Genomic DNA, 23,586 nt, shown 5'->3' on the forward strand with positions numbered 1-23,586 from the left:
GCACTGGAACAGGCTCCCCAAAGAGGTGGTGGCATCTCCATCCTTGGAGGTTTTTAGGACCCGGGTAGGCAAAGCCTCGGCTGGGATGATGTAGTTGGGGCTGGTCCTCCATTGAGCAGGGGGTTGGACTAGATGTGACCCCCTAAGGTCCCTTCCAACCTTCATGTCCTATGATTCAGTGATTTCATACCAGCATAAAAGGGCTTTGTAGCCAGACAGCTCCTATGCTGGAAGAAGATACTCCTGTATGGATTCCCATGCCAGCCAGATTACTGGTTACAGTGGCAACATTTCCTAGAGTAGAAAAGCTAACGGTACCTTCCTCTGAAGTGGATTCACTCCTCACTTTGAAAGCTGGATCTGGATGGGCCAATGCCTTTGCGCCGAGAAGTTTCCTTGATATCCCAGGTGGAACCCACAGACCCATCAGTCTTTTGGCAAGGCTGATGGATCGCACTGGCAAGTAAACGTACCCCTCAAGGCCTCAAATAGCAGGATTTTGTCACCCTGGGAAAAGTCAGTTTGATTTTTCCCGGGAGAAGGAGGGAAAAGGACCCAGGTGGAAGAAACAGAAGGAAGCAGGGGGAACTTCAGCTTTGTGTCCCAAAGGACTGAGGGCTGCTGCCTTCAGTGCTGGGATGCTCCTAAATGCTAACACCTGTGGATCTCCGAGTCATTTTGCTGTTTCTCCCAGCTGAAGATCTGCTTTTGCCACGACAAAGGCGGTGCCTCCATCCCGAGCAGGGCTGTCTTCCTGGGGAGGCCACCATGCACCTCGTTATTGCTGATGGACCTGACCTGTCCCACTTCAAGCTGTGAGAAGGAGCAACCCAGGGTGTGAGGGAGCCAGAGACAATGGAAGCTACTGCCCAAGGTACTGGGCAAACCTGAGCAGGCACGGGCTGGAGGGAATGATAGCAGGTGCGACGAGGAACCAGTTGGGGCATGTCCAGGGCATTTGGGAGCTGGCCCACCCTGCACCAGTGATTTAGGGCCTGGTCCGTCAGCCCCTGGCTATCACCATAGCCCTGGAGGGAGCCTAGGTGCCTAGTCCAGCACTGGGGTAAGAGTAAGACTCATGGAAGCAGAGTAGAAAAGGAATCAGGATAACCCAGCCCCCTGCCCCAGGCAGGATCAGCCCTGTCTGAACCACCCCGGGCGACTTCAACCCCCGTGGCATGGACCACGGATGTTCCCATGGAGAAGCAGGCATGCAGCCCCTTTTTTCTCACAGCCTGGTTAGGGGGCTTCATGCCCTGCAAGCCATCGGGGGGGTGCCAAGTGCAGGGGTGGGTCTTGAACTGGGCCCCTCTGTGCAGCACCAGGCCCCCTTCATTCATAATGGAGGTGGGCATAGTGACAGTGCAACCCTCAGCCAGTCCCAGAAGCTTTACAGGCTGGTCCATATGGCCTAAGCCCTGCCTGGGATGGGCGAGGAAAGGGAGTCATTTTGGGCGGCACTGAGGCAGGCTGAGGCAAGACTGCTGGTCCTATCCAGCCCCCACTCAGCGGGTCCTCAGGGGCCGGCACCAGGCAGTGCCCTGCTCGGCCAGCCTGTTTTTGGCCTCCTGAGAAGCCCCTCAACCCGGATGTCATGGATGTACCTGGCTCAGGGGTCTGGATGCCACTGGGGAGACCCAACCTGTGGATATGGCCACGCTCAGCAGTGCAGGGCTTTGTACAACACCTTGCACTCACGGACCACAGGGCTCCTCTCCTCTCCCGGACTCCTGCAGCTGGCGCTCCCCGTCCTACCCTGTGCAGTGGGTATGGCTGCAGCCCGGCCTCTGCGGCCAACGCCAGCCCCCACCCCAGAAGAGCTGCATGTTCCTGCTGAAATAAATTAGCAGGTGAGGGCCAGCAGTGGGCAGAGCAGGCACCTCCCAACCCCACCTGACAGCGGGGTCACAGCCCCTCCTGGGTTACACCAGCGGCAGGTTGGCCTTGCGGGTACCTGGGTCTGGCCCCACCACCTGCCCGCCTCCTTGCTGCAGCCCGAGCTCAGTTGGGCTGGATCTGCTCCTTTCCCCGGCTCACGGGACTCCAGGTGCTGGGGATTTCAAGGCAAAGCCAGTGCTCCAGAATAGGACAGTCGCATGCACCAGGAGGTGCTGATCCCACAACACAGCCCAGCCCACAGCGGGGGTCCGGTGCACCCCATGGGTCAGGGGCTCCGCTGACCATGAGCCCCCCCGGCCCTGGACACTGGCTACAAAGGATTCTGGGAAGCCACCGGCGCCACAGAGGGTCTGATACCAGTGGGGGGGTTGAAACCAAGAGGCTTTATTGAAAGGCGAGTGCAAGGCAAGCGCTGCGGAGCCCGGAGGGAGCTCGCGCCCCCACCCAGTCGCCCCCAGTGCAGGTCTGGGGCTGAGGACCAGGCAGGGCCTTGTCCTGCCCAGTCCTGACCGTGAGGTAGGCAGCGTCCAGGCTGCACTAGATCACAAGAGCGAGCCTGGGATTGGTCAATTCCCCCCACTGGGACCCCTAAAAAGATCCCCTTGGCCAATCCATAACACCCCCCTCCCCCAGCATCAAAGCAGCCAATCGGGTGAAGCTACACAGTGCAGGGAGGAAGGGATTGGCTGGGGGAGGGGGGGGTCTGGATTTCCTTCTGGCTTGTGAGCAGGCCCCAGGTTGCTGAGGCCACCAGGGATTGAGTGGATCACCCCAGATCCCGGCCGGATCCTGGCTCTGGTGCCTGGCGCCTGCTTTTAGCCCTGATCCCAGCGCGGCAGGGCCTCGGCCTGGGGCCTCAGGGAGTGGGATGATCCAGGGGCTTGGCTTCCGCAGGCGGGCAAAGGTTGCATCTCCTGGCAAGCTGCGGCGGGCGGGCGGGCTCAGTCGGAGGAGCTGCTGGAGGATGAGGAGGAGGAGCGCTGCGGGGAGGAAGAACCCGGGCGTGAGGCTCATGGGCGGGAAGGCCAGGCCCCACTGTGCCCTGGGCGCTCCCATGGGCATGCAAGGGGGCAGGGGGGAGAAACCCCTGGCGGCAGCTGGGCTGAGACCCCTCCAACTCCGTTCACGAGACACCCCACCGCCCGGCTGGGCTGGACCCAGCGTTTAGGAAGAGGCAGCTCCCCCACCCCGTGGGGGTCAATCCCAGGCTGGGTTGGCCCCAGGACCCCCCCTCACCTTCCCGTGCAGCTTGTGTGGCTTGTGCCCCTTGTGCGCCTTCTTCATCTTCTTCTTCATCTTCTTCGCCGCCTTCTTATCCAGCGCAGGGGCCCCGGGCACCAGGGGGGCGACAATGCCCATCCCCGCCGGCACCCCGGGGCACATCGGGGGGTAAGGGCCCCCGGGGTAGGGGGGAGGCACTGGCTGGCCTGGCAGGTAGGGGGGCTGGCCGGGGCCGGGGGGCATGGGGTAGGAGCTGGGGGGCATCGGGCCCTGGGGGTAGGTGGGATTTGGCCCCAGGGGGGGAGCTGGGATGGATCCCGGGGGGTAAGCGGGGTTTGGCCCCGGGGGGTAAGCCGGGTTTGGCCCCGGGGGGTAGGCGGGGCCCGATCCGGGGGGGTAGGCGGGGCCGGGCTGGCCTGCAAGGGAAGCAGAGCTGCAGTGAGCGTGCAAGGGGCGATCGGGGCCACCGCCCGCTGCCCCGCGCCCGGCCCCGGCCCCGGCCCCGGCCCGGCCTCCCACCTGCGCTGGGGTCCCACATGGCCGCAGCAGAGCGCTACCGCCGTCGCCTCCGCACCGGGACAGGGAGCGGCCTCCGCCCCCCCGCAGGGCCCGCCCCCGGGGTGTTAAAGGGGCAGGAGCCGCCGGCCCCGCTCCGGCAGCGCCGTCCAATGGTTAGAGCGGCTCCAGGGGCGGGGGGGATCGCCGCGACGTGCGGGCTTTAGTGGGGGGGGAGCTCGGACACCCGGGGTCAGCCGCGCCCCGGCGAGGAGCCGCCCCCGCCTGCCCGGTCCCCGGGCTCCGCACCGCCTGCCTCAGTTTCCCCCAGGGTCCATCGCCACCTGCCTCAGTTTACCACGGAGTCCGCACCGCCTGCCTCAGTTTCCCCTGGTGTCCTCCCCCGCCTGCCTCAGTTTCCCCTGGTGTCCACCCCGCCTGCCTCAGTTTCCCCTGTTGCCCCCCCCCGCCTGCCTCAGTTTCCCCTGGTGTCCTCCCCCGCCTGCCTCAGTTTCCCCTGGTGTCCACCCCGCCTGCCTCAGTTTCCCCTGTTGCCCCCCCCCGCCTGCCTCAGTTTCCCCTGGTGTCCTCCCCCGCCTGCCTCAGTTTCCCCTGGTGTCCTCCCCCGCCTGCCTCAGCTTCCCCTGGTGTCCGCCACTGCCTGCTTCAGTTTCCCCTGGTGTCCCCCCTTCCTGCCTGTTTCCCCCAGGGTCTGCCCCCCCCGCCTCAGGTTCCCCTGGTGTCCTCCCCCGCCTGCCTCAGTTTCCCCTGGTGTCCTCCCCCGCCTGCCTGTTTCCCCTGGGGTCTGCCCCCGCCTGCCTCAGTTTCCCCTGGTATCCGCCGCTGCCTGCCTCAGTTTCCCCTGGTGTCCCCCCTGCCTGCCTGTTTCCCCTGGGGTCTGCCCCCGCCTGCCTGTTTCCCCCGGGATCTGCCCCCGCCTGCCTCAGTTTCCCCTGGGGTCCTCCCCCGCCTGCCCCAGTTTCCCCTGGTGTCCCCCCCGCCTGCCTGTTTCCCCTGGGGTCCTCCCCCGCCTGCCCCAGTTTCCCCTGGGGTCCTCCCCCGCCTGCCTGTTTCCCCTGGTGTCCCCCCCGCCTGCCTCAGTTTCCCCTGGGGTCCTCCCCCGCCTGCCCCAGTTTCCCCTGGGGTCCTCCCCTGCCTGCCTTTTTCCCCGGTATCCGCCGCTGCCTGCCTCAGTTTCCCCTGGTGTCCCCCCCGCCTGCCTCAGTTTCCCCTGGTGTCTGCCCCCACCTGCCTCAGTTTCCCCCCGGGGTCCACACTGCCTGCCTCAGTTTCCCCGGTCTCTGCTCCCGCCTGCCTCAGCTTCCCTTGGGGGCCCTGGCAGTTTCCCCTGCCAGGCCTGGGGGGCGCAGGGGGCAACACCAGGCCCTGCCCGGCTCATCTGAGCACCAATGAATTCATTGCTCCCGACAGCGCTGGGGCCACTGGGTCTCTGCAGGTGCCCACTCGGGGGGCTCCAACCCGGGTGCTGGGGCCCGGGGGCAGTCTCAGCCCTTCATTCAAGCTGGGGCACTCGCTGGGTGACTTGATCACACACTTTTATTAGCAAAGGCGCGTCGGGGATGAAACCCGGAGCCTTCAGCTTGCTCCGGTCATTGCCGCCGTCCTCAAGGTGGCAAGGATGAGCAGTGAAAAGGGAACTGGAAATAAGGAACCGCGCCCGGCTGGCTCAGGGCCCCCCTAAGGGAGGCTCCGGCCCCAGCTGCTGCAGGCGCTGGTGGGCGCACTTGGCCGTCAGCCGGGCCTCGGGGTCGGGGTCCCAGCAGTCCTCCAGCAGCTCCTGCAGGCAGCCGGGGACCTGGCAGAGGAGAGGGGGGCATCAGGGGCCTCCCTGGGTCTCAACCTTGCAATGGGGGGGTGTAGCCCCTGTACCCCCCCCCTTGTTCCCCTTACCCCTCTGGTGCCCATCCAGGCCTGGGGGATGGCTGGCCTCCGCTGCTGCTCCACCGCCAGCCTCCGCAGCGCCATGGGGCTGGGGCTGCTGCCCAGCTCCGCCTCGTAGGCCAGCCGAAACTCAGGGACGCTGCAGCCTGGGGGGGCACAGCCAAGGGAAGGAGCCGATTCTCCCACCAGCCCCACCCTGGGCACTGTACGTACCCCCTGAGATCTGCTAATGTCACAGTCCACTTCATTACGGGCATGGCCTAGGTGCTCGGGGAGTGGGGGGGCACGATGCTATGTAAAGCAGCCCTGGGGCTGCCCAGCCCTAGATGACCCCCAGGCTGGGCAATGCCCCCTGCTCCCAACTCAGGGGCTCCTCCCCCTCCCCCCCCGCAGTCTCACTGTCCTGTGCCCCCCACCCCCACTGGTCCTGACTGCACCCCCCGGGCTGGGGGGGCAAGGGGTGAGTCTGGGTGCTGTTCCCCTGGTGCCTGTCCCCACCTGCCTCAGTTTCCCCTGGTGTCCCCAGTTTCCTCTGGGGCCTGTGCCCCGGTGCAAATTGGAGGCTTGAACCCGGGGCCCTCACCTGGGAAGAGCGCAGGGCAGCGCATGAGGATCTCCCAGAGCACCAGGGCAAACGCATAGACGTCGGCCTGCTTCAGCGCGCAGCCCCAGCGCCGCAGGTCCAGGCTCTCGTCCAGGATCTCGGGGGCCATGTATCGCTGTGTCCCCAGCTGCCGGAGCACGCGCGCATGAGCGCACACATGCACTGGGCTCTCATGAGCACATACACTTGTAAGTGCCGGGATGTGTGTATATAAGTGTCTGGGCATGCCAGTCTCTTGTGAGTGCGCACGCATGTGAGATCATGCACATACGGGCTGTCATGCACACACGCAGGTTCTCGTGAGCACATGTGCACGTGAGTGCACACACACATGCGTCAGGCTCTCATGAGCGTGTACACATGTAAGTGCATGGACATGCCAGGCTCTCATGAGCACATGCAGATATGAGCACACGCACGTGTCAGGCTCTCGTGAACACATGCACATCCCAGGCACTTGCGAGCACATGCATACATGAGCACATGCACAAGTGAGTACACACACTCATGAGCACATGCACACACAAGTACGCGCACACACACTAGCCACATGCTCAAGAATACAGACCCACACGTCTCAGCCACTTACCCATGCACATGCCCAGCCCCACACACATGGCATGCCCACATTTGGACATGGCTGGGTTGAAAGTTGCACACACAAGTACCAGCCTGGCACACCCCAGTAACAAGGCTCATACGCACCAGGGGTCACTTCTGGTGCATCCTGGGGCCAGGACTCACATGCAGCTCTACCCCGGCTGTGAGGCTGGCACATGCAAGTATCCATGTGTGCACATGCCTGGGCTGAGATTTGCACCCACTGGTGCCCATGTTTGCAGCTCTGGATCACAGCTTGCACGCACTAGTGCTATGGCTTGCACGTGGGCTCCTCCCTGTCCCACCCCCCCGGCCCCTCTGCCAGCCCCGGTACCTTCCTGATGGCGGTGGGCGAGCGGTCCCTGGGCCAGGCCTCGGGGCTGGTGGGCAGCACTATAGCCAGCCCAAAGTCGGCGATGGTGCAGGCCCCGTCGTCCCGCACCAGCACATTCTGGCTGCTCAGGTCCCGGTGGGCCACGCTTGGCTTGTATAACCCTGGGGCGTGCAGGGGAATGGGGGGGGGGGGGTGGTGAGTGGGGTGCCAGAAGTCCCCCACCCAGGGGAAGGGGGGCATGGCAGAGACCCCCCAGGTCAGCCAAGCTCGGTGCATGGGGGCTGGGCAGGCAGGTGGAGGGGGTCTCACCATCGCGCCACAGCTCATCATGGAGGAAGGCCAGGCCGCAGGCCAGCGACAGCGCCAGGCGCACGGTGCCCTCCCAGGGGCTGGCATGTTGACCCAGGAAGTACCGCAGGGAGCCCTGCGGATGGACAGATGGACGGGGGTGGATGGACCCCTCTTGCTCCTAGCCTCCAGGGACTGGCAGGGCCTGGGACCCCCCTCTGTTCTCTGTCACTTCCCCCCTGCCTGCTCGCCCGCCCTGTCTGCCCCATACGAAGCTCTCAGGTCCGACAGAGCCCCCCACCCGGAGACACCCCTGCTCCCCCCACCTTCCGTGTGCTGAAGGAGGAACCCAGGAGTCCCAGCATCAAAGCCCATGCTCTAACCACTGCCTCTGCTCCCACCCTAGATGGGATGAGAACCCAGGTGTCCTGGCTTCAAGCCTCCTGCTCTGGCCATGAGGCCCTGTCCCCTCCAAGCCAGGTGTCCTGGCTCCCAGGTGCCTAGAGGCCTCCAGCCCCCTGCTATGCAGCCTGGCCCCCCACACCTGCTGACCCCCGCATCCCGCCCCTGCAACCCCAGCCTTGCCCCCAACCCCCTGTACTGAGCTCTCATCTGCACGATGGATGGATGGGACAGACCCAGGCCACCAACCCTAGGTCCCAAGAGCTGCCCCCCTGCTCCAACACCCCATACAACCCAAATACCAGCCTTGAGGCTGCGACTCACTTGGGCATAGAGCGGCATGACCAGCAGCCCACCTCGCCTACTGGGCCCGTCCCCCCGCCTGGCCTCCAGGAGCTGGACCAGGTTGTCATGGTTCATGAGAGGCCGGCTCAGGACACCCCACTCAGCTGCGAAGTGCTGGTCACTAGCGGCAGGGAAGGCCTTGATCACCACGGGCACCCCCCGCAGGGAGCCACGCCACACCATTGAGAAGCGCCCGGTCTGCAGGACCTGTGGGCACAGACCCCGTCTAATCCAGGGCACTGCTGGGGGAAAGCTTTCAGCACTAGGGGTTAGGCTAGGGCATTGGTCAGGGGAAGCTCCCAGCACCGGTCCCAAGCCAGGACACTGCTGAGGGAGGGGAAGCTCACAGCACTAGGGGCCAGGACAGGGCACTGCTGTAGGGGAAGCTCCCAGAGCCAGGGTGTAAGTCAGGGAACTGCTATGGGGAAGCTCACAGCGCTGGGGGCCAGTCCAGGGCACTGCTGGGGGGAAACTTGCAGCACTAGGGGCCCGGCTGGGGCATTGCTGTGGTGAACCTCACCATGCCAGGGGTGTAGGCTAGGGCACTGCTGTGAGGAAGCTCACAGCACTGGGGCCAGGCTAGGGCAGTACTGGCCTATAAACCGGCTTGACCTGGCCAAGGCCCTGCTTCCCCCTCCATCCCACTGGTGCCAGGGGAGGAGGGGGACAGATGCCCAGGGGCAGCCCCCGGTGGCAACCCATCCCAGCCCAGACCTGTAGGAAGTGAAGCGCTGGCAGCTCCTGGCTGGGGGGGTCCCTGGGGAGGGCAGAGCTGGGGCCCGGGACCCCCTTGGCATGCTTCCCCCGGGCCCGGCAGCTCAGCAGCATGGAGCAGACCTTCACTCGCCACAGCCCTGAGGGGAGACACAGGTCACCAGGATCCCCAGCACCATGGGGCCGGAGAGCCACAGCACCCCAGCCAGGGTTGCAACCACTGCCCCGCGCCCCTGTGGCACCCCCCAGTGCCCCACGCCCCTGTGCCACCCCCCCAACCCAGGGCAGGGCTGGCACCCCACTCGCCCAGGCCAGGTGTACCTAGGAGGGCCAGGCAGCCCAGGAAGAGCAGGACAGCGCCCGCGATGCACAGGGGCCCGGAGGGAGTGGAGGCCGAGGACGCTGCGGGAGGCAGGGAGAGGGGTGCAGAGAGGCACGGCCCCCAGCAGCCATGGCCCGTGGCATAAGCATGGCTCCCCCGAGCCGTGGCTGGGGGCCCTCTGAGACATCCCCCCCACTCCTTCTTGCAGACAGGGCAGCTTGAGGGTCAGCGGGTAGGGACGGGCAGGGGCTAGGAGTCAGGACATCTGGTTCTCATCCAGAGTCTTGGGAGGCAGGCAGTGGGGCCTGGACTCCAGTGGAGAGAAGGCAGGGGGGCAGGGGTGTCTCAGGGTGGGGGCCAGAGGTAGAAGCAGGTTTAGTGCCCAGGAGGCAGGCAAAAAACGGGGGAAAATCAACCCCTCCTGGGCTGGCCCAGGCTGCAAGCCTGCAGAGCTACCCCCCTGGGGGACAGCCATCATCCCCTGGGGTCCAGCTGGACCAGGTGAAAGCTGCCCTGGAAACTAGCCAGGTGTCCAGACCTCCCCAACCTGCAAGAACCGGGAAGAGAACCCAAGTGTCCGGCCAGACCCGCCGGGGCCCCGTGGCAGGGGGCTCCTCGGGCCAGGCGGGGCTGTGTGAGCGCCACAGTCCCGGCTCCTACGGGTTTATCAGGCTGGCCGAGGCCCCTCCGCCTGGCGCCCACTCCAAGGTCTCAGCAGCTGGGCCCAGAGCTCAGACGCAGACTCCCCCACGGGACAGGCGGGGGCTGCACCTGCGAGGGGGCTGCTCCATCCCGGCAGGGCAGAGGGGCCTGCTGAGGGCTGTGGGGGGCATGAAGGCGAAGGGTGGGGGGTTGGCAGGGCCTGGAGGCCCCCCCAGACAAATAAGCCCAAGCCAGCCCCCTCTCTTGCACCTCTGCTTGGCTGACCCCCACATCCCTGCCCAGAGCCTCCTGTGACCCCAGCCGGCCCCGGCCCCCTACATGGAGCTCTCGTCTTTACGAGGGACCCCTGCCCCAGCCCCTCTCTGAGCCAGCTCTGCCAGGCTCTGGACCCATTTTTGGGGCTCCCAGGCCTGGCCTAGGGCCCTTGGGTGCTCCTGGGGGGTGGGGGGGGGAGCAGCCTGAGGTGAGAATGGGAGACCCCCAGATCTCTATAGCAACTGGGACCCAGCCCCAGGCCCGCCGTGGGGGCCGGGAGGGGGGGCACAGGCTGCTCTCATGACCCCAGGGGTAACCCTGCCCCCCCAGCCCTGGTCCAGGAGGCCCTCACAGGCCCCTGTGCACAGAGGATCCCCCAGTTCTGCTCTGGGGGGGTACATACCCTGTGGTGCAGCCCCCAGGGCACTGATGTTGGCGTTGCAGAGATCAGCACGGCAGAGGCAGCGCAGCAGGTTGGCGCGAGGGCTGGGTACACAGGCCACCGCCTCGCAGCCGTCCCGGTCGCTGCTCCAGCAACCTGCCCCGGACACACCGACGGACCGAGGCGTCAAGGCACCGCCCCCACCCCAAACACAGCTCTGCTCTCCCTAGACCCCCACACCTCCTTCCAAGACACCGTGGGTCTCATACCCCGACTGCCTGGTGCCCACAAATGCCTCCCGTTGGGCACGGGGGTCTGGCAGAGTTGGGGGGGGGGGGTGCTGCCAGCCCAGAGCACCCAGCAGATAGGCTTATCCTTCCAGCTGGAGCAACCCTCACTTCCCACAGCACTGTCCATGAGTTCCCACAGCCAGGTTAGGGATGAACCCAGGAGTCTGGGCTCCCTGCTCCTCCACGAGACCCACAGGACCCTACTCCTTTCCCAGGAGAACCCAGGAGGGGGTCCTTGACCACTGCTCCCCTCCCACAGACGGGCAGGGACCCAGGCGTCCGGGCTCCTGGCCCCACTGCTCTGCCCTACCAGGCAGACCCCGCTCTCCTCCCCGTGGTGGAATTTAGGGCTCTGGCACAGGGTCTTGCCACCATCCAAACCATGCTGGACCCCAGTGTCTGGGCACCTCACCTTGCATGAGGATGTGGCTCTGGTTCCAGAGGCCGAAGCAGCATTCGCTTTGAAGGCACTGCACAGCGCCAGGCTCGGTGCCCGTCAGCGCGCGGCCCTGGTGCCGCAGGCTGCCCCGCACGCTGGGGTGCTCGTAAAAGATGCAGCTCCTGCCCAAGACGCCTGCGGAGACATGAGGCTGGGCTGGGTCCCGGGTGGAGAGACCCCCCAAGTGCCGTCTGTCTTGTTCCGTACCTGCCAGGCCCAGGCTCAGCCCCAGCCCCCCCCATAGGCTCGTGGCCCCGGAGCCCATGGTGGCCGTGGCCCGTGCTCCGTCTCCTGGCACCTGGAGCATGCGTGTGCGTGCGTGTGTGTGTATGTGAGCCCACCCCAGGCTGCCCGCTGGCCCTCCCTGGGGGCCGGCACAGGTGGGAAGGACTTGGCCGGCTGCATGCGGGGGCCGGGGCTGGGACGCTGTCAACAGCCGGAGGCTGGATGAGAAACAGGCGACGGGACAGACAGGGGTACCGCACCCCGGGGCACCTGGTCCCAGCTAAGATGCAACCCCACTCCACATGCTCCCCAGCTCCAATGGCTTCGGGATTAGAGAGCTGCGCCCGTGGGGCAAGCAGCTCCCCAAAGCCTGGCTACCCCAAGCTGGGCCCTCAGCGCCGTTGGGAGAGTCCAGCCTCCCCCACAGCTGCAGCAGGATCGGCCTCCCCTCAGCCTGGGCTCACGTGCAGCCATTGATTTGCTCCACCCCAGAAGCAGCTGCATTCTCCCCTACGCCAGCCATGCATTTCAGGGGGAGCTGGGCCTGGCTCTACATAGGGACCCCCCAGCATTTTACCCGCTCATCTCTGGACCCTTCCCCGAGCCCCTACAGCCCTGTCAGCCGCAAAGTCTTGGAGAGCCCAAGCTGGCCCCGAAATTAGGAGTTTGGCTCTAAAATCCTGTGATTTTAGGAGACCACCACATCCTGCCCAATACGCTTGTGCATGTATGCGTGTGTATACAGCTTGCCAGGCTCCAGCTCCCACCTGATGTGGAAGAGCCCAGCCTCCCCCTCAAAACCCAGGTGGCAGCCTGCAGGTACCCCCAGGTTACTGCCCGTCGGCTCCGAGTCCCGAGATCTCTTCTGCTGTTAGTTGCAGACCCTCGGTGAACGATTTTCTCCAGGTCGTGCAAGCTGCTGGGGTCTGCAAAGCTCCCAGCCCTTGGAAAGGGAGGCAGGTTCTCCAAGCACACAAGGCTCTTTGGTGACTAAGGTTAGGGGAGCAAATCTCCAAGAGACCCCAAGTGATTTAGAACCTTCCTGGCTTTGGGACTCTTAACACTGAAGTCAATTCCCCACCACGTGCCTCAGTTTCTTCCGCTGTAACACGACAGTGGGAACCCGGTCTCTTTTGTAACAGGCTTTGGGACCGGCTGCAGAACGGTGCCAACGTCACAGCTGAGGGTATCAGGACGAGGACAGCAGGAGTGGGACATGTGCTGGCAGACAGGCTTCTGCAGCCAGGACCTCTGGAGAGAGACACGAGACACGTACCTTTGCCTGCCCTCACCTGCATTGAGAGGCAGCACTCCATGAACTCCTTGGAAAAAATATCCTACAGGCCCCTTATGTAACTTTGCTTTCCCCTATTCTGACAGCGCAGTAAAACAAGGCTGGAGCAGGGCTGCATTTATGGCAGCAACCCGAGAAAAGAAACGGGTGCCCGAGGCAAGGACTTGGCCTCAAGCGCCCACCTACAAGCAATGAAACAGTCTTAAGTACGAAACTGGCCATGCTGGATTTGAATACAACTCCATAGACGCTGGTTTATTACCTTTAAAAAAAAAAAAAAATTGTCATCCGTTTACAAAGGAGCCAAACTACATTTAATATCTAATCTTTGTACAAAAAAAATAGCACTTTTAAAATGTGTTTCAGACATCATTACATCGGCAATTGGATTAAAAAAAGCACAGAGACATCATTACAAGATAAAAGGGTCTTTACATGGATACAGAGGATTATTGCCAGTGTTACAGAAGGTTGCGCGCGGCGGCGATGGGCACCCAACACCGAAACCCCCGCCCCGAGGGAAAGCGCGGTGAGCGGCGGGAGGCACTGGTGAAATGTCTCTGTGGCTCCTCGAGGGCCCCACGGCAAGGTCCTTCCCTCTCCCCTCCACTCTGTAATGCATAGAAGTAGTGGACACGTGCCTTTTCCCCAGCGGGTGGTGGGAACAAGGGGTAATGGGATTCTGGGGAGATTAAAGCTAGGCCATTCCCAACCATCTATGGCGTCGAAAATTGCTTCAAAAACAAGATATTCCCGGGACGAGGCCAATTGGCAAAGGGGACCCCTGGTTGAACATGGCTTTACTGCTTGGAGCCCCTGTATAAAAAAAGGCACATTTGATCCCGCAGGCACCTGCGGGCTAGGGACTATACAGTGCTCCCACAGCCCCGGCCCAGGGTCCCCCAGGCAGCGGCCGGCTGGTGTGTGCTTGAAGGAACAGTGCAATTTAAGGGGAGCAAGACCCTGGCAGCAAAGGGAGGGCAGGGGAATCGGGGTTCACCTACCAAGTTGGAAACTGCCGCATCGCTGCCCAGACAGCTCCAGCCCAAACCAGGGTTGTTACTGAGGATACGAGGCAAGGGTCCCCAGGCCTGGCATGGACGGGAACCGGTGCCCTGGATCTTTGCCAGGGTGGGATGTGGCCGCCTTGCACCTGCTGCAAGCCCAAGGCGCCTGCAGCCACGCCAATGCCAACAGAACTAGCCAGCTAATACAGTGATGCTAACAAGAGCAGAGGGAACCAAGCCAGGAGGTGGAAGAAGCCCAGTGCTATCTGCAGCCGTGAGAAATCAGCACTGGCAAAGAGGTCCCAAGGGAAAGGATCTGTGCACCTTCAAGCCACTAGAGCCTTTGGTGGCCCAGGTGAGCCCCGTCCCTTTGCCCTGCTCCCGCTCCCTGGAGGCTGGGGTATGTACAGGTAGTTCAGCTCTGCACATTAGCTGGCCCTGGCATGGACTAGGCTAGCTCTCAACATCTCTTCTGCTGGCTGAGCCCGTGTCCTGCTTTCGGCTGGAAGCTGCTGCTCTGAAGCTAGCAAGAGCAAACCCTGGACCTCAGGCCAGACAGCCCGGGAGGCTGCTGCTTTGCATGGCACAGGCCCTGGTTGTGGGAGCAGGAAGTCTGCAAGGCCCTTCCTGCTGGGTTTGTTTCCATAGGAAAATTAACATCTTGGCAAACTGCAACAGCAGTTCTGGTGCCCCAATGGGCAGAGCCCCCCTCCTACAGGGCATGGGCTCCAGTGCTTGCGTTTCTGGGATGCCATGAGACCCCGTGGGCTCCAAACAGCCTCACCCTCTCAGGCCTTGCTCGAGAAATGCACAATACTGTCCACTCCTTCCTCATCAGATCCCCCAGTCCCGCAAGGGAAAAATTTGGCACCTAAATCCTGTCATGTCCCTTCCAGACGCATCAGGCTTCTGCGCTGACAAGCTGGGGTGAGACAGCAGCTAGGACGGATGGACGAGGGGCAGGACAACATGCTCTCGCTAGGGACACGGGCTCTCCCAGATGGCACGTACTGGGCAACGGTGCTGAACACCAGCCACGCACCATGTTGTAACCTGCAAGGATCTCAGAGTGCTCCAAATCCCCCTGGATACATCAAGGCCAGCGACAGGGAGGAGATGGTAGTGCTCTCTCAAGGAGCTGCCTGAGACATAGGAGCTGACCTAGCCCAGCGGGGCAGGGAGACCAAACAGTGTTGAAATACTGCTTCCTATCGAACCCGCAAACTTCCCAGGTGGGCAAGAGGCGGAAAGCCCCGACGCATGGGCAGGGGTCTGCGTCTGGGATTCATAGTGCTTCACAGATCGGTACAAAAATACAAATGCTTAACGTTTCCTCTATAAAAATATACAAATGCAAAAATAGAGAGAGAGAGAGAGCAGAAAGATGTCAGCCAGAAAAATGTACAGCAGGAGTTCTCCCTCCCTCCCTCCCTGCAGCTAGGTAAAAAACACTAGGTAAAACATGTTGACACTTCACAGTTTGGCTGGGCTGTGCCCACGGCCAGCACCTGCCGACTGCAGCCCACAGAGCAGGAGGTAAATGGATCGACAAGGCATTAAGATCCTGCAGCAGAAACCGGTGGAAAGGGAGAGGGCAGGGTGAGGGCTGCAGAACAGCCTTCCGCTAATAGTTAAACCCCCCCCACCCTGCAAATGCACAAGACAGCAAAGCTAATGCTGGAGCCTGCACGGCCCTCAGCGATCCCTTCTGGCCTTCTGCTCGGAGCCCAGCTAATACCTAGTGGCCAGGGTGTGCTATAACACTCACCCCCAGCCTGCCCCGGGGACCTGGATCATATCCAAGGGAAAAAGAGGAGCAGAGCTGGACCTCGGAGAAAAGGGCACCATAGTGGAAAGGGAGAGAAGCTGCCTCTCTGCAGCACCAGAATCACGGGGTGGGAAGAGACAGAACAGAACGCAGCAGGGAACCCTGATCATTTCGTCCTCTCCACAGTACTTGCTCGAATCTCTTTGCCTCAAGCCAACACAACTCAGCGCAAGGAGCTTGGCCAGCCAGACCATGCCAGATCCCAGAACCTTTCTGGGCCCAGTCATCCCGGAGCAGGGCACTGTTCACTCCTGCTGATGGGATACTCCAGCTTCTCCCCACATCCCTGTCCAAAAAGGCTTTACGCCCCATCTCCCCCCATTTTCCAAGCAACAGTAGACGAGAAGCAGCCTGATGCATTTGGCCAGAGCATCTCTTAGCATCTGTGCCCCGGGGCTGGGATCTCATCCAGTCAGTTCAGGATTCTCTGGATCTGGTCAAGGATTGTTAGCGAGAGTTAAGATCCTGCATTATTCTTCCTGAGCCTGCTAGAGAAATAAGACGGGGTAACTTCCCTCTGCACGGGACACTGATATGTCAAGTCTCCCAGTTTTCCTTAGGTAGGCCAAACACAAATACGCATGTGAACTCCATGTCGGCATCACATTCCTTTTTCTTTAGGAAGAGACAACATGGTCACCAGTTCTGAGTCAGGGTCTTAGCGAGTTTGTTTCATCTAATGCTGTTTGGAGATCTTCCAACCAATCTGTTTTTGTCCCTGCAAGTCCGTACCATGCACACACACACCAAAAGCCTTCTGTGGAGTTTTCCCAGCAAAGAGAGTCCTGAGCGGGAAATTTCCTAGAGTCCAACCCCTTCTACCCATGGGCTGAAAAGTCAGCGAGAACAGTGGGACCGGGGCATGAAAACACACTGATTCCGCTGTATGGATTTGCACTTTCACCTGCAATCTGCTTCTTTCTTCCTCGATCCAAGAGGCCAAATGCTGCCCTGCACAAGCAAACCTGGATTTGGTTTTAATACACTCTGATACATATTATAAAATTTGCTATAAGCAACAGCCCCACCCCACAAAGGGATTTTATTTTCAAACTTTTCCAACAGAACTTCCAATATAAATCTTTCTGGATATTATACACACACCCAGACAAGGATATTTATCCTATGGCAGAGTAGCTGTGATGCTATCTAACACTGACTCCAAGATTCCTATGATTCCCTGGCATAAGGGCAAATCGAAATCAAAGCACCTGCCTGCACTAAAACGATCAGCACGACAGGGGGCCGGAATACACAGCCATATCTACACTTATTTCTTTTTTATGAAAAAAAAAACAACACGCCAGAACATCGCTTCTTGTCGTAATTAAATAAAGTTCGCTCCATTCCCCAAGGAGTCTGCTGTCTCCTTTCTCTACTGGCTGCCTCCAAAGACGACCCGCTAAAGAAATCATGAAACACTAAAGGCCACGGGAGAACCACAGAGACACAGCTGTGTTAGACATGGCAGAGCCCTAGATGCCTCAGGGCAAGGGAGGCCGGGTGATATATGCTACTGCCGGGATCCTTTATCATCTCCTTCCTGTACCAGGGGATCTCTATTTGCAGGGACAACTTGCTCTTTTTCAACAGGGCTCCACAGAGGCTGCAGGGGAAAAGGGAAGATTGTTTTGTTGTGGCTACAACAGGAAGAGAAGGGTGGGGAGGAAAAGAGTAGGATGTGGTCGCCCAGTGCTGCTTAGGACTAAAAATGCCCCCTCCAACCCACCTGCCTAGTTTAAGAGGACTCTGCCCAAAAAAAGGCGAGGACCTGGGGGTAAATGTCTCTACTTCTAATTGCCAAAAAACCCATGTCCAGGAGTTAAAGGGGGAAGCCTTGGAGCTCAAAGCCATGTAGTGTTGGGGGAAATACCCTGCAAGGTGCCACACTAGTGCCACCTAATGAAGATGCATGGCTCCTACTAACCACAATGTGCTCAGAGGCCTTGTCCATGCCTGCATGGCTGATCCAGCCCACGGTTTGCCCATTCCACCAGCTCTCTGAGCTGCCCTGCTTCTCAATGCACCCCAGCCTACAGCTCAGGGGTGAGAACAGACCCACAGTTCCTTCCCTCCTGCCCCAGGTGGACCGAGTGCTACCTGGCAGTTTTTCTCTCCGCCGCATCTTCCGCACACTTGTGGCTTTCAGCCACTTCAAAACCTGAGGTGAAAATGACCCGGGTCCCTCCGACTGGCCCTGGAAGTGCTGTCGCTCACGTTTGGTTTTTAAGACCATGGACTGCTGAAAAAAACAAACCTGCCCCAAACATTTCATGTCCCTCTACCTCCTTCCCTGTTTCCACCCATCCCCAAAATGAGAACATGCTACGGGTCCCAGCCCCTCCTATGGTAAATAGCTCAAGTGAACCCGCACAATGACAACAAACAACCCCCCCTCCCCTTACAATCGATTTAACATGTACACTTATGAAAGAGCACGGATTAAAATAAAGTGGGAAGAAGAGGGGGACAATTTAAAATTAAAAAATAACCACGGAGGAAGGCAAAGGGTGACTGTTTTACAAACTCACCCCAATAATTAAAATAAACGGAGGGGAGAAAACAACAAAAAGAGGGAGAAACCCAACCCATAGAGCCTAAAAGCAAAGCATACAGAACGGCTAAATGGTTTCCGGTTACAATGTAAAATGTAATTGAGCGTCTGAACAGCAGCTTGGGTGCTGCAATACACAGCACCTAAGGGCGTTGTCTGTTCAAAGATAAGGCATCCAAAAAAGAGAGACCAAAGGAGTTTGGTCGCAGCAATTTCTCTCCTCTTGCCAATGGACATTTTATATTTTATATATTTATATATAATAATAATAATAATATAGAATCTGATTTTTTTTTGTTTTTTCTTGCTAAAAAGTTATTTCGATGATCATATACATTTAACCAAGGCATGATGGTGGCGCGGGGGACTGATGGCAGGGAACAGAGGGAGGCTGTTTATGGGGCAGGGGCTGGGAGGGGGAAATAAGTTGAGTCAAGAAGATCTCCGGCCTCCCCACATAGTCCCGGGCAGAGGTTTGCCAGGCTCTGGGGGCTGGAGTGCAGGGAGCGCTCCTGGCAGAGGGGAGCTGGGTTTGAGTGCTGGAAGGCGCTGCTCCCCCACCCACTCGGCACACCTGGCAGGACAGATCGATCCGCTCCCTCTCCGTACGCCTCTTGGACCCACACTCGCTTGAACCCCTGGGCGCGTGCACCGCACCCAGCATGCCGTCCATGCGGGCCTCAGAAGCCATTGCCGCTGATGTTAATGGATTGGAGGTCTGCCACCTGCATGATGCCACCGCCAGTGAGGCGGGCGATACCCTCAGGGCAGATGGCTTCCATGGCCACCATGTTGGTGGCAATGAGGGCAGACTGAGCGGCCCCGCTGCTGCCCTCTGAGGAGGCTGCTGTGTCCATGGGGACGCTCATGGCCACATTTCCGGCCGGGCCGCCCTTCTTGTTCTGGTGTGTCTTGATGTGTTTGGACAGGTGGTCGCTCCTCATGAAACGCTTGGGGCACTCGGGGCAAGCAAACTTCTTCTCACCTGGAGGGAGACACAAGAGGCAGGTGGATCAGCTGGGCCAGCAGGGGCTCACTCAAAGTCCCTGAAGGAAAGCCACCTCCTTCCCTCTTCCCCGGGTGAGAAGCACCTGGGCTGGGTGGGCTAGCAGTGAGGGGTGCAGCCCAGAATGGCCTTTCAGGCCTCGGAGGCCCATGGTCAGAGGCCCACTCACAGAAGCCTGGAGGCCCATGGGTTTTCCAACCTCCCTGTTTTTTGACACAGCCCATGGCCCTCTGGCTGCTGCTTCTAGCACAAGACTTAGAAGACCCGCAGCAAACAGGCTCTCACTGCGCTGGGTTCTAGTCTGTGACATAAATGCCTTCGTGGCATTTGTATGTTAGGAAGAGCAGGATCAGGCTCTGGCTCAGTTCTTTGGGTAATTCTAGGACATGCACTCAGATCCGCTCCTGGTAACTGCCCTGCCAGCATCTGCTCTAGCTGCTCCTTTCATAAGGGCAGCTAAGGAGCAGAGGCTACCTCAGCTGAAAAGCCTGGGGAGGATTTGCTGGGTGCTGTTGCAATGGAGCCAGCAAGTAGCAGCTTCGTACAGCAGGTGGTGCTAACCACCCGCAGCCCCCAGTCCAGAGCTGAGCAGCAGGTGAGTAAGCACAGGGATCTGGCCAGTGGGAGGACCCTGGAAACTGTCACAACCAGCTGGCGTGTCACCTGGCCAGTCCTGCCCTACGCCTACCTGTGTGCGTGCGCTTGTGCCTTTGGAGCTCGTCTGAGCGCGTGAAGCGCTTGCCGCAGTACATCCAGCTGCACACGAAGGGGCGCTCGCCTGTGTGCCAGCGCAGGTGTGCCCGCAGGTGCGAGGTCTTGCCGTACACCTTGCCACAGCCTGGCATGTGGCAGATGTGCTGCTTCTTTTTGCCTGGATCCCCAGAGGCCCTGAAAGAACCAAAGGGACAATGAAGGTGTTACACAGAAGAGGCCATCTGCTCTGGAGATAGGGCGGAGAACAGTCTCTCAGTAAGGAGCAACACAGGTTTACAGAGGTGACAGATCCCAGCTCAGAGGGCCAAGAGCTGCCTCCTGACCAGGTTCTAGGCAACAGGCCTGCTTGACAGGGCAGTTTAATGGGGAGAGGTACTAGGATCCCTCCATCCTGTTCGTCGCTCTGCACACGCATTAGCAAGTTCAGTGAGCCTGAGCTCACCCACATGCAAGACAAGGGAGGCCCCTCTGCCCTCCCTGGGGTCAGGCATCCAAGAGGCATGCGGAAGCTGCCACGCATGATTATGTTGGCAGGCAGCTTCCAGCCCTTTGACAGGCAAAGGTTATAGAGTCCAACAGGCAGTGCGCACTGAAAAGCTCCCCTAGCCCAATTCAGGTGGGACCTTGGACCAGGAAGGTGAGGGTGCTAGAGGGATTGGGTTGGCTGGCATTCAACCATGAGCCGAGGCAGCTGGTCACTGCACACAAACTATCGTGGCTGGCAGGCAGACCCATCCCAGCACCCAGGGCTTACGGCACGGTTGGGCAGCGGTTTCTCCCCACTTCCCTGTTGTAAAGTGGGTGGAGCAGGTCTGGGGTGGCCCTGTCTTGCTCTAACCATTTCCTCTGCCCTGGGCTCCCTTTCCCAAGGAGAACCCTGCATTCAGAACCAGGCTCGCTCCAGCTGTGTATTTAATGAGCCGCTGTCCCAGCAGCAAGCTGTGTCTGTGCACCTGACACTGTTCTCAGCCACAAAACAGCCCCAATCTGTAACCCTGTGCCCATAAACTCAGGAATTCTCTGTCTAGCACTGATAACAGCCCCTCATTACTTGTGGGAGAAAGCAGCTGCTTGAGATCTTCCCTTTATGAGCACAGCTTGAGGGGCGCTGGAGGACAACAGTGCTAGCTCCAATTGACAGAGTGTGGGGAGACCTAGCTTGAGCTCCCCTCCCCCAGCCCAGCTAATGTCACCCAGCCTGACACGCATCCAGCTCTTAGTTCCTTCTACCCTGTGTCAGGTCCACAGGGCACTGACCCAGGTAGGCCGAATGAGCGGTTCCAGCAACCTGTGGGGATCACACAGCACATGACCCTCAATCACTGTTACTCCCCTGTCTGGCCTCCTGGGAGAATGATGCAAAGTTAGTTATGGCAAGACAAAGCATCCTGCTTTGCTAGGAGCCTGACCTAGATTTGGTTTGGTTACGGAAGGAAAAGGCTCCAACCTCCCTCTGCTCTCTGTGCCACTGAGCCCCGGCAGCACTGTACCCACCACCTTATTGCCGCTGGCAAATCCTACCTCCCTTCGCTGTCTTTGCAGTATGGACAAGTGCAGGCTTCTCGCCGCACTCTCCGGCTTTGCTGAGGCTGCGGGTCTGGACTCGTCTCCCCTTCTTCCACAGCAGTGCCATCATCTGCCAGCCCATCACCACCTGCCCCATGGAGGCCCAGCTGAGCAGCGTGGTCACCTGGAGAGAAAGAAGACTCTGTTACTACTGGAATCTGTGAGGAAATCAATCAGGAAAGGAATGTGAATGCATGCTCTAATTGCCTTGGGGGGAGTTTTGTGGCACGCATGCCCCAAGAAGCAGCTAGGAAGCAGGCACTGCAGATGACAAGTAGAAGGCAGGTGACAATCCCAGAGAGAAACATCCACAGCACAGCAACCTGCCTGCGCTCAGCAGATGCTCCGTGCACCGTTCAACGCAATGTGAATGCTCTATTCAGACATGAACATCACGACTGAAAGTTCTGCCATGGTCCCTGGAAAGAATTACCAGGACAAGCATCTCGGACTCCACCCAGCACTCATCTCCTCGCTTTGTGTTCCTGGGAGGCAGGAATTAGCTGCCCCTCTGAGGACCCTTGTTCCCTGGCACAGCTAGTCCATGGGAAGTCACTGTAGTTCCCAAAATCCAAGACAACTCCCTGGTAATTAGATTCTGGACATGGAAAATTAAAATGTTATAATTTTCCACGCACAGTATCTAATTATTGGAGGGTCATCTTAAAGTTGTGCCCTACATTGCTGCGGTGGGGAAAGCAGCAGAAGGGGTGGAGAGGGATGGGAGGGGAAGGCAAGCCAGTCCAGGGTAGGCAGCAGCTCTGGCCCTGGGCCTGGGTCAGAGCTGGAACAGGAGCTGCCACCTGCCCTGGGCTGGTGCTCAAATCCAACACAAAGCTTCCCCCCCTCCACCTCCACACTAAAGTGTGTGTGGGGGGGGGGGAGGGGGGGGAAGACCTTGTCTCGAAGACATGTAAATACAGTATTGGTTCTGCCTCAAGCACGAAGCTTCCTCATTCCATAGGGTTGCAGAGGACAGTGCCACCCCATACTTTCTCCCATGAGGAAGACTGAACAAATTCCTTTCCCTTCCTTTCCCCCATGAGCGCATGGCACAGACTTACACACTGAAACAGCCTTTATTACCCCACAGACTTGCCTGCACTATCAATCCTACCACATTATCGAAGTTGAAGGCAGTTGTAGAGACATGTCTTTTTCAAGGAGATAAGTGGACTAGTTTAAGGAGTAGGCTGGTAATGGTATCAATTCATCCTGTTAACCAAGAAGGGAAAAGAGACTAAAAACACCACCAGAGGTGTTGTCTGGTCTGAAAGAACAGCAGGGACAAAACAAGCTCCATTGTCTGAGTAAAGTTAACAAAAGCTCTGCCTCTGACTTCACTGGTCCAGACCTCACTCCTGACATCTAGATTTCTGCAGAGGTTCAGACAGCTCTCTCTTCCCTTCCTTGCTTGTGAGTCTGTCACCCTGTTCTACTGCATGGCTTCCTGTTCCCCACGCACCGAGCATATGGCACACCTGGCAATGCCAATCAGTGTCAAGTCCAACCTGAACTTTAGAAATTCACGTGTTCCCACCCCAGAGATGATCTATGCTGTTCTAAGGCTATTCAGAATCAGAGGCAACAAAACAGTCCTGGATTAGCACAGAGCTCGGGCTCGGAGCGCTGAAAAGTTCTGCTTACAACAGAAGTGCGTACAGTACATTTGTGGACAGAAAAGGTTCCCGCGATGTTACATTTGCGTGCCAAAGCCTGCGTCCGAGTGGGGAAAAAAACAGAACCTGGGAAGTTTCACTTGGCACAGTTCTGAAAGGGGCAGATGCAGGATTCACAACCCGCTCCCCACAAACCACAGCTGGCTCCTACCAGGCTGGCCACTTGTACTGGAGGCAGCAGAAAGCCAACCAGGGCATATCAGAGATTGCGTTAGCTCCTCTTTTCACCAAGGTCACTCACATTTATTAGCTTGCATTCCTAACTCCAGCCAAGGGCTGCGAGTTGAGAAACAAGTGAGAGGAGGCAGATAACAAAGGTGGATGATTCTCACCCTTCCCAGACAGAAATGCATCTGTTTTTCCACTACAAAGAGGCATTTCGGAGCCCTGCTATGGCCACATATGGGGGATAGAAACCCACATTACTTCAGGCTCTGGCCTTAAAAGAAGCAACAAGGAAGACTGCTTTAGTGCCCAGCCAAGAAGGGGGCCATGCTGTGAGGTTTTAAAATAATCGTATAACCCCCAGCTTATCCCCGGCAAAAGTTTTTTGCTTGG

The 23,586-nt window shown here is 59.4% G+C and overlaps 3 protein-coding genes across 5 annotated transcripts in view; all 3 read right to left on the reverse strand.

Annotated features, from left to right (window-relative positions):
* Positions 1-2,263: 2,263 nt before the first annotated feature.
* On the reverse strand, positions 2,264-3,846 carry PRR13 (proline rich 13). Its single transcript, XM_059718598.1, has 3 exons — positions 3,640-3,846; positions 3,136-3,536; positions 2,264-2,879 (listed from the first exon to the last, which is right to left on the reverse strand). Exons 1-3 carry the CDS (start codon positions 3,656-3,658, stop codon positions 2,841-2,843), a joined length of 459 nt encoding a protein of 152 aa, XP_059574581.1. The 5' UTR covers positions 3,659-3,846; the 3' UTR covers positions 2,264-2,840.
* A 1,308-nt stretch (positions 3,847-5,154) lies between these two features.
* Positions 5,155-11,517, reverse strand: AMHR2 (anti-Mullerian hormone receptor type 2). 3 transcript variants are annotated; one of them, XM_006273345.4, is made up of 11 exons: positions 11,363-11,514; positions 11,129-11,290; positions 10,448-10,582; positions 9,126-9,206; positions 8,805-8,944; positions 8,070-8,297; positions 7,365-7,479; positions 7,056-7,216; positions 6,101-6,248; positions 5,527-5,663; positions 5,155-5,431 (listed from the first exon to the last, which is right to left on the reverse strand). In XM_006273345.4, exons 1-11 carry the CDS (start codon positions 11,460-11,462, stop codon positions 5,303-5,305), a joined length of 1,536 nt encoding a protein of 511 aa, XP_006273407.1. In that variant the 5' UTR covers positions 11,463-11,514; the 3' UTR covers positions 5,155-5,302. The 3 variants fall into 3 exon arrangements, with proteins under 3 accessions (XP_006273407.1, XP_019338255.1, XP_019338256.1); XM_019482710.2 differs by having other exon boundaries at positions 11,129-11,516; XM_019482711.2 differs by lacking the exon at positions 9,126-9,206 and having other exon boundaries at positions 11,129-11,517.
* Positions 11,518-12,898: 1,381 nt separating this feature from the next.
* Positions 12,899-23,586, reverse strand: part of SP1 (Sp1 transcription factor) — a 29,407-nt gene continuing 18,719 nt past the window's right edge. The window contains exons 4-6 of the mRNA XM_006273344.4: positions 21,305-21,473; positions 19,758-19,957; positions 12,899-19,048 (exon numbers count right to left, since the gene is read on the reverse strand). Of these exons, the coding sequence (XP_006273406.1) occupies positions 18,744-19,048; positions 19,758-19,957; positions 21,305-21,473 (674 nt within the window). The 3' untranslated portion in view covers positions 12,899-18,743. The remainder of the gene's footprint in view (positions 19,049-19,757; positions 19,958-21,304; positions 21,474-23,586) is intronic.

The sequence above is a fragment of the Alligator mississippiensis genome, chromosome 15 (genome assembly GCF_030867095.1).
Source record: "Alligator mississippiensis isolate rAllMis1 chromosome 15, rAllMis1, whole genome shotgun sequence".
In the NCBI taxonomy this organism is placed as follows: Eukaryota; Metazoa; Chordata; order Crocodylia; family Alligatoridae; genus Alligator; species Alligator mississippiensis.